The following is a 12,217-nucleotide window of genomic DNA, read 5'->3' as shown; positions in this document are numbered from 1 at the left end:
ATCCCTTAATGATATTTGTGGCCTTTTTGCTGGAGGTACTCCAGTATGCCCATGTCTCTATTGCACTGGGGAGCCCATCTGGACCTAGTGCTCCAGGATGTCTCATCGGTGCTGAGCAGAGTGGAAGATCACCACCCTTGACCTGCTGGTGATGCTTTTCCTAATGCTGTTCAGAGTGCCATTGGTCATCCTTGCTATGAGGGTGAATTACTGATGAGTGGTCAACTTGTTGTCCATCATGACCCACCGGTACTTGTCTGTAAAGCTGCTTTGCAGTCCACTGGCCCCAGTGTGTATTGGTGCCAGGGATCATTCTTCCCTAGAGGCAGGACTTTGAACTTCCCTTCACGGAAGTTCATGAGGTTCCTGTCAGCCCAGCTCTCCAGCCTGTCTCTTTTTGAAGGCAGGAGTGACCTTTGATCACTTCCAGTCCTCAGGAACCTCTCCCAGCCACCACAACCTTCCAATAGATAACAAAGACTGGCCTTGTAAAGGCATGGCCCAGCTTCTTCAGCTCAGTACACGCATCCCATCTCATCCCATGGATATGTGTGTGTGTCTGTTTTGTTTAAGTGCTCCTTAACCTGATCTTGCTCCACCCAGGGTAAGTCCTCCTTGCTCCAGACTTTCCCTCTTGTCTTGGAGGGCCTGTGGTTCCTGAAGGCCAGTCTTACCAGTGAAGAAAGGCAAAGTAGTCACTGAGTACCTCGGCCTTTTCTTTGTCACCAACTGTACCTGTAGAAACGTTTCTTGTCCTTCTTGTTCCTCACCAGATTCAACACCTTGTACGCTTTGGCCTTCCTAATCCCATCCCTGCATGATCAGACAGCATCTCTTATTCCTTGTGGGTTACCTGTCCCTGCTTCCACCTCTTGTGCACTTCCTTTTTGTGTCTGAGTTTTGTCAGGATGTAAGCTGAATGTAGTACTGACTATCAGGGTCACTTGACACATGACATCCTCACTCCAGATGTTTTGGAAATAATGTGCAGTGCTCTGGCTTTTACTGTGCTGTGCAGCTTCTCAGTAACTTAGGAAAATCTCTACATAATGATAGAATCTTTTGTCTGTTTTTATCTTTCTCAGAGACTTTTAAAAAATATCTGATTTTTTTAACACATTCCTCTTCCTCCACTTGCCTTGCATGGATATTCCTTTCCCTGCAGTTTCTCCACATTATTTTGTCCTGATTTCCTTTCTCCTTACATCAACTGAAGGTTTAAAGGTCCTTCCCATAAGAGACGAAGTTCTTTGGAAGAAAAAATTCCTCACTTCTCTGGACTTAACCATTATCACCACCAACAATATGCTTTGCATTTCTAATGTAAATGCAAACTTAATGTTAAACTTTTTCTCTTGTGGCATATGGGCATCTGGAAGCTCTTCTGATTAGCTGCTTTTGCAACCAAAAGCAAGGCTCCAGTTGTAGTCACTGTTGAAGGTCCAAATGGGTGAACCTCCATAAAGTTTTCTTGTTATTTGGAATTACAGACTACAGTGGACTGGATGCAAACTTTTGTCTGTGATTTTGCGGAAGGAAGGAACCATGTTACAGAGGAAGGATGAGTCCAAGCCTGTCCTCTTTCCGGTACTCTTTCCCTAACCATGGGGCCACTTGTATCATAAACAGGATACAGGACCCACCTTTTAGTTCTCACAGCTCTTGAATAAGCAGCGGCGGAAGCAACTGTGTTTAGAGACAGCTCCGAAGAATGAGCCTGAGCAGGTTTCCCTGCCACAGTTGTCCATTCCCTTTGAGGAGCTGTGGGCATAAAGAGGGTTGTCCTTTAGCAGTTAAGATGTGTACTAAGGTTTCCTACTGTATGCTTTTCTTGAATCATGAACATCTTGTATCATATAAGTAAATACATGACATGGTATTGGTTTTAAATACAAAATTTATTATGAAATCCATAGTAAAATACCTGCTATTATTACCCCAAAATAAAACAAGTAGCTTCAAAGACATATGTTACAAAAATACTCAATTACTGTAAATGTTAAAAATTCCAGACAAAAGCTCATGAATTAATGGGTTTTGCTAGTCAGATAATGTTAGAAAAACACAAATGAGGATTTACAGCCAAAACTCCTTGTAAGGCAGAAGACATTTTAAGATTAATAGCAGCACAAAGCTCCATGACTAGCATCCACCTAGCAGCATAGGAAATTACTCCTATTGCCTGTGACGTTGACTTTTCTAAGATACAGTACGTCAGTTCCTATCTCAATAATACCTCTGTTGTATGAGAGGCAGAAAAACAATAAGACGTTTTATGAAAATGAAAGTAGCTAGTTGGGCTTTTCATTTATGGCCATTTCAAAAAAACAAAATATTAAGCAGTGGTGTCTTTTTTTTTTTCTGTTGAGTATGATTCTCAATGGAGCAACACAGTATATCCTTCAATTCTGTAAGAATGGCAGTCTTGCAGGCATATTTCTGTATCCAGCTGAAAATCTCAGACACCAGCAAAGCCCATTGTGCCTTTTGGGTAGAATAGCTTTGGTATCAAGCTTTAAAACTGCACTATTATTATAGTTCCAATGAAACCGATAGATGATTTCTGATTGACCTTGACAGCGACTGACTCTGGCTCTCAGACCCATTTACTGTTACATTTTTTCCCAAAGAATCTGCAATTTCACGCAGCATTTTAAGGCACAGACCGTCAGAGCAGCAAACCCTCACGCATGGGGGGAGGGATGGGGTCTGTCCTTGATGCACCAGGGGAGCAGCAGTCCCCAGTGGGTGCTTCCCTCAGGCTGTGCAGTAACAACGAAGCACATCTCTGATATGCACCTTACCGCCTGGTTTTCTGAATGCTGTGGACAGCTTGTTTGCTCTCTTGTAAGCATTGTGGCAGCTCCGAGCCCTGCAGGCTGAGTGGCCACACAGAGCGTTGTGCTGGGGTGTCTGTTCCCAGCTGAATGAGCACGGTGACCACGACAGGAGGTACCTCCTCGCTCAGCAAACCCCTGCAGGATGGAGACCCTCCTGCTGCTTTGAAACACAGAGCAACTTTTTACATACACCCTTCCAACTTCACCCAAACACCAGGATGGTCAGTGCTTTTCTGGGGCGGCCTTGTGGTGCAGCGTCAGGCAGCACCGACACACACCTCTGTCCATGTCTCCCCTACTCTCTCTGAGGTCCCTTGGCAGCCTCCATGCTGTCAGCAAACATCTTCTTGAGTGGGTGCACCAGTATTTGGCTCCCCCCCTGGGCTCGAGTCCTGGCCAGCAGCTAATGCGTAGGGTGGGGGCTGCTCTCCCTCGTTATTTTCGCCGGCGGACTCCGTGCTGCGCTCGCTGTACAGCGGCGGGGGGATGTCGATGACTTCTTGCTCCTTCGGTGTGGAGACTGCTGGCAATGGGAAGGTCTGCTTTGCAGGATCTGTGCTGTCCTCGTAGGATGGCGGGTAGAAGTCCGGCCTGAAAACACAGCAAGCCAACATGAAGCATGTGGAGGTGAAACATGATTTGTCTCAGGGGGCTTGGTGATGTCTGCTGTGTTTCCAGAGTTTAGCTGAGGCTTAAGCTGTAGGTGGAAACCTAAGCAGGGCTGGGTCAGTGCAATATGTAAGTACAAAAGAGCCAGCATAGCTGGGGTCATTACCTGTGTCTTTCTCCAAAACCTTTTATTAAAACACAAAATTCAGAGAAACAAGAGCCTTCACCATGGGAGTTCCCACCCCTGGCATACAGACTCTTACACATGTAAGTATTTCAGCAAAGTGCCAGAGAAAAGCTTGATTTGGAAAAAAAAAAAAAAAAAAAAAAAAAGAGAGGTCATTGTCTGGAGTACGTTAAATTAGTAAGTTATTTATTATTACAATAATCATTGTTTTCCACACTTTTAAAATATGCATTGCGTGTTCCTGCTTATCTCACCAAAATGTGCTAAATGTTGTACCTGGAGTGCTTTCAGAGCACCCATTGCCAGTGTTTCTGATGCGGTTTCCTCAACAGTCTGGGGAAAGTAATCTGTATGCAGTGACCGTGTTAAAAACTTTGTCAGGCCTCGCACCAATCAGTTTAAGAAACTCTCTCTCTCAGAGCACCAGACTTCACTCAGAAATAGCAGGGACAATTATGCAAGAAAACGTTGGCTAGGGCCATATGGGAAGCTGCAGCTCATTGCACACACCATTGAGCAATGTGGCTAGAACAAGCACTATGAGAACACAGCCTGCAGCAGCACATCCTGAGCTGTCTGGTGGGGTGAAACTAGAGAGGTTCCCCTGGGATCTCCACTGATGTCAGTGCAGTTGCACCTGCTCTCCCCATGAATGGATTTGCACCATTCCGCGCAACCTGTCCTGTTTTCAAGAATAAGCCTTACATTATGCACTGGTGTGTATTACACAGATTGACGTCTGTTCTAAAAAAAATAAAAAAATATAAAAATGTAAAATTTCCCTCCATCACAATATACTAAGATGGATTTTTTTTTTTGATGAAAACCTTGTATTGCTTTTCTCTTCTCAGAGTACATTTAAAAAACAGCGTCTCTCCCCCCATGCATTGGTACCAGTACTGTAACACATACCTGTCTATGGTGCTGACACGGAGCTCTCTAAGGCTGAGATTTCTCATGAAGATGCTGCTGAAGCCCCTATATTTCATGGCTTCATGGACTGTGCTCCAGAAAATGCCAGCCACAAGGAGCAAGAGCCCCACAGCTAAGAGGAAATAAACAACCAGCTTGTTGTTCCCGCATCTGCACACAGATGAACTGGTGTAAATGCAAAGGACTCCCAGACAAATGATGGAGAAACTGAGCAAGAGCACAGAAACACGAATGAAGCAAAAAACAAACTTCTTCATCTTTCCCCACAAACACAGCACTGAGCTCCCATGTGTTATTTGTTTGCTGTCTGTCTCAGATCTGCTTCTCATCTTCACGCATCAGTGATTTATATACTGCAGGATCAATTGCCCTTTGGACAGCAGACAATTGGACAGCAGACAATTGGCCTTGGACAAGCAGACAATTTTAAGATACTCATTAACTCTTCAAGATAGTCATAATCTCTTTTGAGATTAATTTGTTATCTGAAACCTACTAACAGGAAAGAAACAGAAACTTCCTGAACCAGTTCTTTGCCACTGTTATCTCTGGAGTGCTTACTGGACTGCTGCGTGCATTACATGCTACAATTTGCAGTGGTTTATACACTTTGCTGGTTCATGAAGGACAACCTCCATATCTGTCCGTCCTAATAAAAAAGAAAGCAACACAAAACACTGCTCATAACTTCACCTTAAAAGTTTGATGGGAAAACATACTTCTTTCATAATCATGCATTTTCATATCTCAGTGGGTTTTGGTGTTATTCTGTCTTTGACAGATTATTCAACTGCCTTGATATTTTTATCAGTCCTTTGAATAAAGGATAGATTTCTAGCTTGCAACATGATATCATCAATGAATTTATCATATAAAGTGGAAACAAAAATGAAAACTGTATAATGTAAAAAAAAAAGACATAGGTGACATAGGCATACAGAAAATCTCATACTTTGTATGCAACTTAAATCATAAGATGATTCTTTTTTTTTTTTTTTTTTTTTTTTTGCTATTCTCTTCTTTCTTCCAGCAATTTTCATTGACTTTCCAACTGATTTTCAAAAGGTTCAGTTCTTAAACCTATGCAGAAACACCTGGACTTATTTTCTGATTATAATTAAACATCTAAAATTCAAAGAGATGCTTACTGATATATATATATACATATACGTATATGTGTGTATAAATATACATACATGTGTATATATATGTATATTTATACACACGTACATATGTGTGTGTATATATATGTATATATATCAGAAATGACAACACAGATTTTAGGCCTAAATACTGCTACCTCCAGTGCAAAAATTATTTTTTTGGAATTAGCCAAATCCATGGATTCTCCCCTGGAGAGTATACTCATTAATTTTTGACAGGAGGTAGCAAACTTCATAATCAGAACTTCACTTGTCTATTAATGCTACCTTATTTGTAACATTATCAATTATATTTTTAAATATTTTCATCACTGGAGAAATTAATCCGACCATGCCCAGCTGTGTAGTAAAATCTCCATTGCAGACAGTGAGCAAATCAGAGCAGGGGACCGTTCCAAAACATAGTCTCAGACTCAAATCTTTATGGTATTACTGAGTTTAATGCAAGAGCTGCTGCATGATAATCCGTGCAGTGGGTTATGTATGGGTGATGACAAATGACAACAAGAATTTTGACAGGACAAGAAAGGCTCCAGCTCATGCTGCTGGCGAGACTGCCTGTAGCTCTGGTGGGGGAGCTCTTCACAGGCTCTTCCAGGGGAGACTCAAGACCCCTGTCTTCCACTGGCCAGGAGGAGACTGGCCACTGAGGACATTTCTGTCCATCCAGGAGTCCTGGAAGTACCCGGTCATCTTTGTCTCACCATGGCACGCAGCCTCACTCTACCTCTCATAACAGCTCTATGGTATCTCATGTGGCATTTCGTGACTGCTCTACTAGCGCTGCAGTTTTCTACCCCAGCTTTGTCCAAATGTCATTTACAACAAACCACAAGGAACAGCAGCTGGTGCAAAGCTGCCATGCATTCTGATAAGGTGCAATTAATTTTAACTCCAGCTACCATCAGTGCTTCTTTAGTTTTCAGAGGGTCTGTGAAGACTTTCTAGCTTGAGGGTCTATCAAAAGGTCAACACCAAGAACAAACCCTGTAAAAACATCATCACTGGACAGGATTTTTCTGAGGTGAGCCACTCTTAAATCACAATAAAAATGAAAAGTCATTCGGGGCAGCCTTCCTTTCAGAGCACAGCTGTGCCAAAGCCGAAATAATCCCATCCTCTGGGCAGCCTGCTGCAGCCACCTGCACAGCACCGGAGGAGAGCGGTGTGGCCTCAAGAGCCGATAAGGGTACGAGCAAGTGCCAACAAAACCTGCAGCTGATATGATAAACCAGGTGAAGCAAGCCAAGTGCTCTCCTGTGCCTTCTCACAAGTTCTTCTGGCCGTATTCTGTTGCCCATAGATTTTCTATGATCTGGATGTCCAAAACTCACGTTTGCACATAGTTTCCCGAAACTCATGGTCACACATAGTTTCTTGTACTGTGTTTTCTCTGTTTAATTATGCTGACAAGGAAATCATTTCCCCAGTGATTTATTAGGCTAATAATATTCTTTTGAATCTCTTGTGTGAGGACATCACAGACTAATATCTCAGGATCAGCTTATACAGTAGCAATTCACAGACGTGCCCAAATGCACCAAATCTCCAGAGTGCCTCGGATGCACAAAACTGTTGTACAGTTCCACCTAGGTATCTTGAGCCTCTGATCTCTATCTGTACAATGTCAAATCTTTCCTTCTTATATTTTCATATAATGCAACTTGGGAATCAGATATTGTTTATCTGCTTACCTCTCTGGCTTGAGCTATCTTGCAGAAAACCTTCTGGTATTTTGGGAAATGCATTGTCTTGCCTGCTCATGGATGAATAGAAATGATAACTGCTCAGTAAAGCTCCCTCTCTCATGCTTGTGCTTCGTTCATTGCCACTGCTGCAGGTTTCTAGTCATTTCTTTCAGCTGGAGAAGTGGTTAGCAGATTTTGGATAGCAATAGCAACCTGGTTCTCAGTGCTGAGTGCTGCATGCTTGGCATGTCCCTGAAAGGTCGAACTGAGATCCTGTTGCCTCTCCAGGTATGCACTTGTCCTCACTCAGCTGTCCCGGATTGAAGCCTGTGTCACCATGCTGGTCAGGAGCTCTGTTCCTGCTTCAAAACCGCCAGCTTGCTCCAGCCTCCACCTGCCCTTAGCGATCTGCACCCGCCACGGCTAAAATCCCCGCCTCTGGATCCTCACCATCCATGCTGTGAACCTGCACAGTTTCTGGAAGCTGTGTTCCAGCAGCCCTTGAAGATGAACTCACAAGCCTGATCTTAAAGTTTTCTCAAAGCTAGGATAGGCATACACAGATGGAACTGAGCTTTGCAAGGGATGCAAAGAATAGCAAGAAGGGTTTCTATAGGTACATTGCTCAGAAAAGAAAGACCAAGGAGATTGTATCCCTGCTGATGGACGAGAAGGGTGAACTGGTAATGACAGACATGGAGTACACTGGAAAAAGGGAAACATCACTCCCATTTTTAAAAAGGGTAGAAAGGAGGACCCAGTGAGCTTCGCCTCTGTGCCTGGCAAGAGCATGGAATGAATCCTCCTGCAAGTAATGTCAAGGCACATGCAGGACAAGGAGGTGATCCAAGACAGCCAGCATGGCTTCACCATGGGTAAACAGTGGCTGACCAAGCTGGTGGCCTTGTGTGATGGAGTGACTGCATCAGTTGTCAAGGTAAGACCAACCAATGTCATCTGCCTGGACTTCTGCAAGGCTTTTGGTGCGGTCCCACATGACATCCTGATCTCCAAACTGGGGAGATACGGATTTGATGGGTGGGCCATTAACTGGATAAGGAATTGGCTTGGGGGTCACACCCAAAGGATAGTGGTCAATGACTCTGTCCAGGTGGAGACTGGCGACAAGTGGTGTCCCTCAGGGTTCTGTCCTGGGACCGTTACTGTTTAATATCTTTATCAACAATATAGACAGTGGGATCATGTGCACCCTCAGCAAGTTTGCAGATGACACCAAGCTGAGTGGTGCAGCTGGTACAACAGAAGGAAGGGATGCCATCCAAAGGGACCTGGATGAGCTACATAACTGGGCCCATGTGAACCTAATGAAGTTCAACAAGGCCAAGTGCAAGGTGCTGCACCTGGGTCAGGTCAGTCCCAGACATGAGGACAGACTGGGAGAAGAACTCACTGAGAGCAGCCCTGCGGAGAAGGACGTGGGGGTTCTGGTGGATGAAAATCTCGACGTGAACCAGCAGTGTGTGCTTGCAGCCCAGAAGGCCAACTGCATCCTGGGCTGCATCAAAAGAGGAGTGGCCAGCAGGTGGAGGGAGGGGATTGTGCCCCTCTGCTCTGCCCTTGTGAGGACCCACCCAGAGTGCTGCACCCAGGTATGGGGTCCCCAGCACAAGAAGGGTGTGGAGTGTTAGAATGGGTCCAGAGGAGGGCCACAAAGATAATCAGAGGGCTGGAGCACCTCTCCTGTGAGTAAAGGCTGAGAGAGCTGGGGATGTTCACCCTAAAGAAGTGAAGGCTCTGACGTGACCTCATTGCAGCTTTTCAGTACTTAAAATGGGCTTACAAAAAAGATGGAGAGCAACTTTTTGCTCAGGCAGACAGCGACAGGACAAGTGGGAATGGCTTTAAACTAAAAGAGGGGAGATTTAGATTAGATGTTAGGAGGAAATTCTTCACTCAGAGGGTGGTGAGGCACTGGAAGAGGTTGCCAGAGAAGCTGTGGATGCCCCATCCCTGGGGGTGTTCAAGACTAGGTTGGACAAGGCCCTGGGCAACCTGGCCTAGTGAGGTGTCCCTGCCTATGGCAGGGGCGTTGGAACTAAATGATCTTTAAGAACCCTTCCAGTCCAAACCATTCTATGATTCTATGATACAGAGTGTGTGTGACAGATCCATATCTAGACATACTCATGTCATATTTATACAGACTTTGACATGAGAGGGAAATGGACATTCAGAGACAACACCTGCTGCACTCTGTTCTGTCTGCAGAGTTGCACAGAGAGAAGCTATCACCCTGCTTGCTGTCTTGGTCTTGTCAAGACAAGGTGACAATGAAGGATGTCATGGAGTTGCTGTGGTTTGTCAAACTGACAGCACATAGGGATGGAGAAGCTAACTGAGCACCTGTGTGCTCTGTGTTTCTACTGCATGTCCAAGCATCTCCTTGAACTGGTACACCAGGAGGAAAGGGTGGGTTAGGCAAGCATGCGTGATCTGCTGCAGCTCAGCAGGGAGGTGGTGCGAGGATAACTTGCATAGGTGTGTGCACCTTTCACATTCAGCCACTTGCCCAGGTAGGAGTTGCCATCACGCAAGACTCAAGACCTACTGACTTGATGTCTTTCTGCAGGCACATCTGGCTAGAATTTGTAAGGTGAAAGTTTGTCCCTTCTCCAGTTGCTTTCAGAAGAAGCCTGTTCCTCCCTTGCAGAGTTATCAGTATCCACCAGTCACAGTTATCACACAGGCACTCTCTTGTGGCAGTGAAAGTTGGTTCACACCGTGTGGGGAAGGACAAAAAAGTTTCACTGCAAGGTGGTAAAAACATCACCAAATGAACATCATGTTCAGGATGCAGTACTTTATATCAAGTAGTAAAATAGAAGCTATTGCATCAGTGTTGTTATCTGTCCCAGCTAATAAACCACCTTAAGAAAATTTCCAGAAACGTGGCCTCTATTTTGAAAGGGTATATAAAAGGCTGAACAATCAAGGAGTTGTATCATTTCAGTCTCAATTTTAGTTATTTTCTCTCATGAGAGTGTAATTTTCAATGAAATTGGAGCTTAGGATTCTAGACACCTTTCAACTATAAAAGAGACTAAGCCACTTGTCATTGCAAGGTTAATTAAACAATCCAGTTGTTTAATTAAACACTTTTATTTAATTAATTAAACATCTTATTTGGGCAATTAAACACCTTCAAAATGTAATAGATATGTGTCATGGTGATTTGCTATGCTCCACTAGTGAAACTGTTGAGGTAATTCTTCATCCTTAAGGCTCAACATTGTAATGGAGACAAAAATTGGGCTCTCCATCTTTAGAGCTCTCCATTTGTATCTTTCTTTTTCAGCCACCGGTTTTACATACTCCAAGTCTCCCAAAGGCATTCCAGCAGACAGACAAAAGCAGAGGTTGCCTTGCCCAGGAGGGTCAAAGCCATGCTCAGGGCCATTTCCCGGACCGCCTTCGTTTCGTACTTCCTTGTTCCAAATACTTATGGATGTTCTTCCTTCAATTTGTTTTCCCCCATAGGCTAGCAGATCCAAATTCATTTACAATGGTATTTTTCCAGTATAATTTTCACTTTTTCCCTATATGTTAAACATACTTTGCAAAATCATCCTCCTTACTTCTGCTGTTTTTTGAAGTTTCAGATCTTGCAGACTACCCACATGTAGAAACACTGAGCTATTCATGACTGCTATCCAAAGCTTATGTAATTCATATCTTCTGTAATACTTTTCTTTCATCTTCCATATAGTACACACTGAAATAACTGTGTTGATGAAAACAGCCCTTACTTGCCTTTCTTTCTTTTTTTTTATTTATTTATCTGCATGTTTTAATTTTATAACTTGAACACAATAGCGTCTTATCTGTGTGGGCATAGGCTAGGTTAATTGTTATAGAAAAAGCTGAGCAAGAAATAATACTCTGGCTCTATATGAAATATAATTCAGATACATGCCCTTTCTATACTAGAATCAAGAAGAAATATTCTGAAAAATGTCTAATGAAGAAGTTACAAAGGTTAAAATAACCTCTATAAGCTGCCAAAAGAACCAAAGGCAGGGGCTAATCTACACACATTGCACGGAGGGGAAGAACTGGTTTGCTTGATAAACTTGGAGCAGCGGGGAAGGGAGGAGTAGTAAAGGAGCTCTTGGCCAGGGGAACCTGCAGATCTGCCAGCTGTTCCACATTTACAGGTCTTCACATTTTTGCAAGCTGTAGAAGTTTGGTGGTTTCTGCAAGGGGTCAGTCAACTCACTGTCTGTAAGCTGTGGCTATCTTGTCCCTGAACGTAACACTGTACTCCAAGGTACATACATCTTACATAGCAGGCATATAAAGAAGAAGGAAGAGAGGATGAGAGGCTGGAATTTATGCATATAACATAGTTTAATAGTCAGTGTTCTGTCATATTTTCTAATTTTCTGTCACTTGAGATTTTCTTCTATGTTGTTCTTGGTGTTTTTCTACTCCCCTACTGTTTTAAAGCTGGACTGTTTTATTGGCAATGAGTACCTTAGGCTGCATCAGGCTGGATGAGCAGATTTCCTTTTTCTCTTACAAAACAGGAAGAAAGTTGCTGCTAATGAGGGTCAGGTGGGAAAAGGGAATAGCTAACACAGTGTAAAGGTTGCAGAGTAGAACTGGCTGGAGACCAAGGTCAAAAGGTAGCAGTCCACACGCAGAAAAAGCACTTTTTAGGAAGTCCAACTGAGAATGGACTTAATGGATGTTCCACTGGACGGTTTGACCACTGTGTCTGTTTTGCAATCAGTATTTCACTTGAAAGGTCAATGCTTATCCTGTATCCTGTTCAAA

General features: G+C 43.6%; 1 protein-coding gene across 1 annotated transcript; it reads right to left on the bottom strand.

Moving 5' to 3' along the window:
- Positions 1-3,172: 3,172 nt before the first annotated feature.
- TMEM252 (transmembrane protein 252) lies at positions 3,173-4,930 on the bottom strand. The gene is made up of 2 exons (XM_013192089.3): positions 4,549-4,930; positions 3,173-3,431 (listed from the first exon to the last, which is right to left on the bottom strand). The coding sequence occupies exons 1-2, from the start codon at positions 4,896-4,898 to the stop codon at positions 3,173-3,175; spliced, it is 609 nt and encodes a 202-aa protein (XP_013047543.2). The 5' UTR covers positions 4,899-4,930.
- Between the last annotated feature and the right edge of the window lie 7,287 nt (positions 4,931-12,217).

Source organism: Anser cygnoides, chromosome Z, assembly GCF_040182565.1.
Source record: "Anser cygnoides isolate HZ-2024a breed goose chromosome Z, Taihu_goose_T2T_genome, whole genome shotgun sequence".
Taxonomy (NCBI): Eukaryota; Metazoa; Chordata; class Aves; order Anseriformes; family Anatidae; genus Anser; species Anser cygnoides.
This window is presented reverse-complemented; position numbering and strand designations above follow the sequence as displayed.

Coding starts and splice junctions, on each gene's coding strand:
- TMEM252 (XM_013192089.3), bottom strand. CDS start 4,898: ATGAGAAGCAGATCTGAGACAGACAGCAAACAAATAACACATGGGAGC. Junction 3,432..4,548: donor CGTGTCAGCACCATAGACAG/GTATGTGTTACA, acceptor CTGTGTTTTCAG/GCCGGACTTCTACCCGCCAT.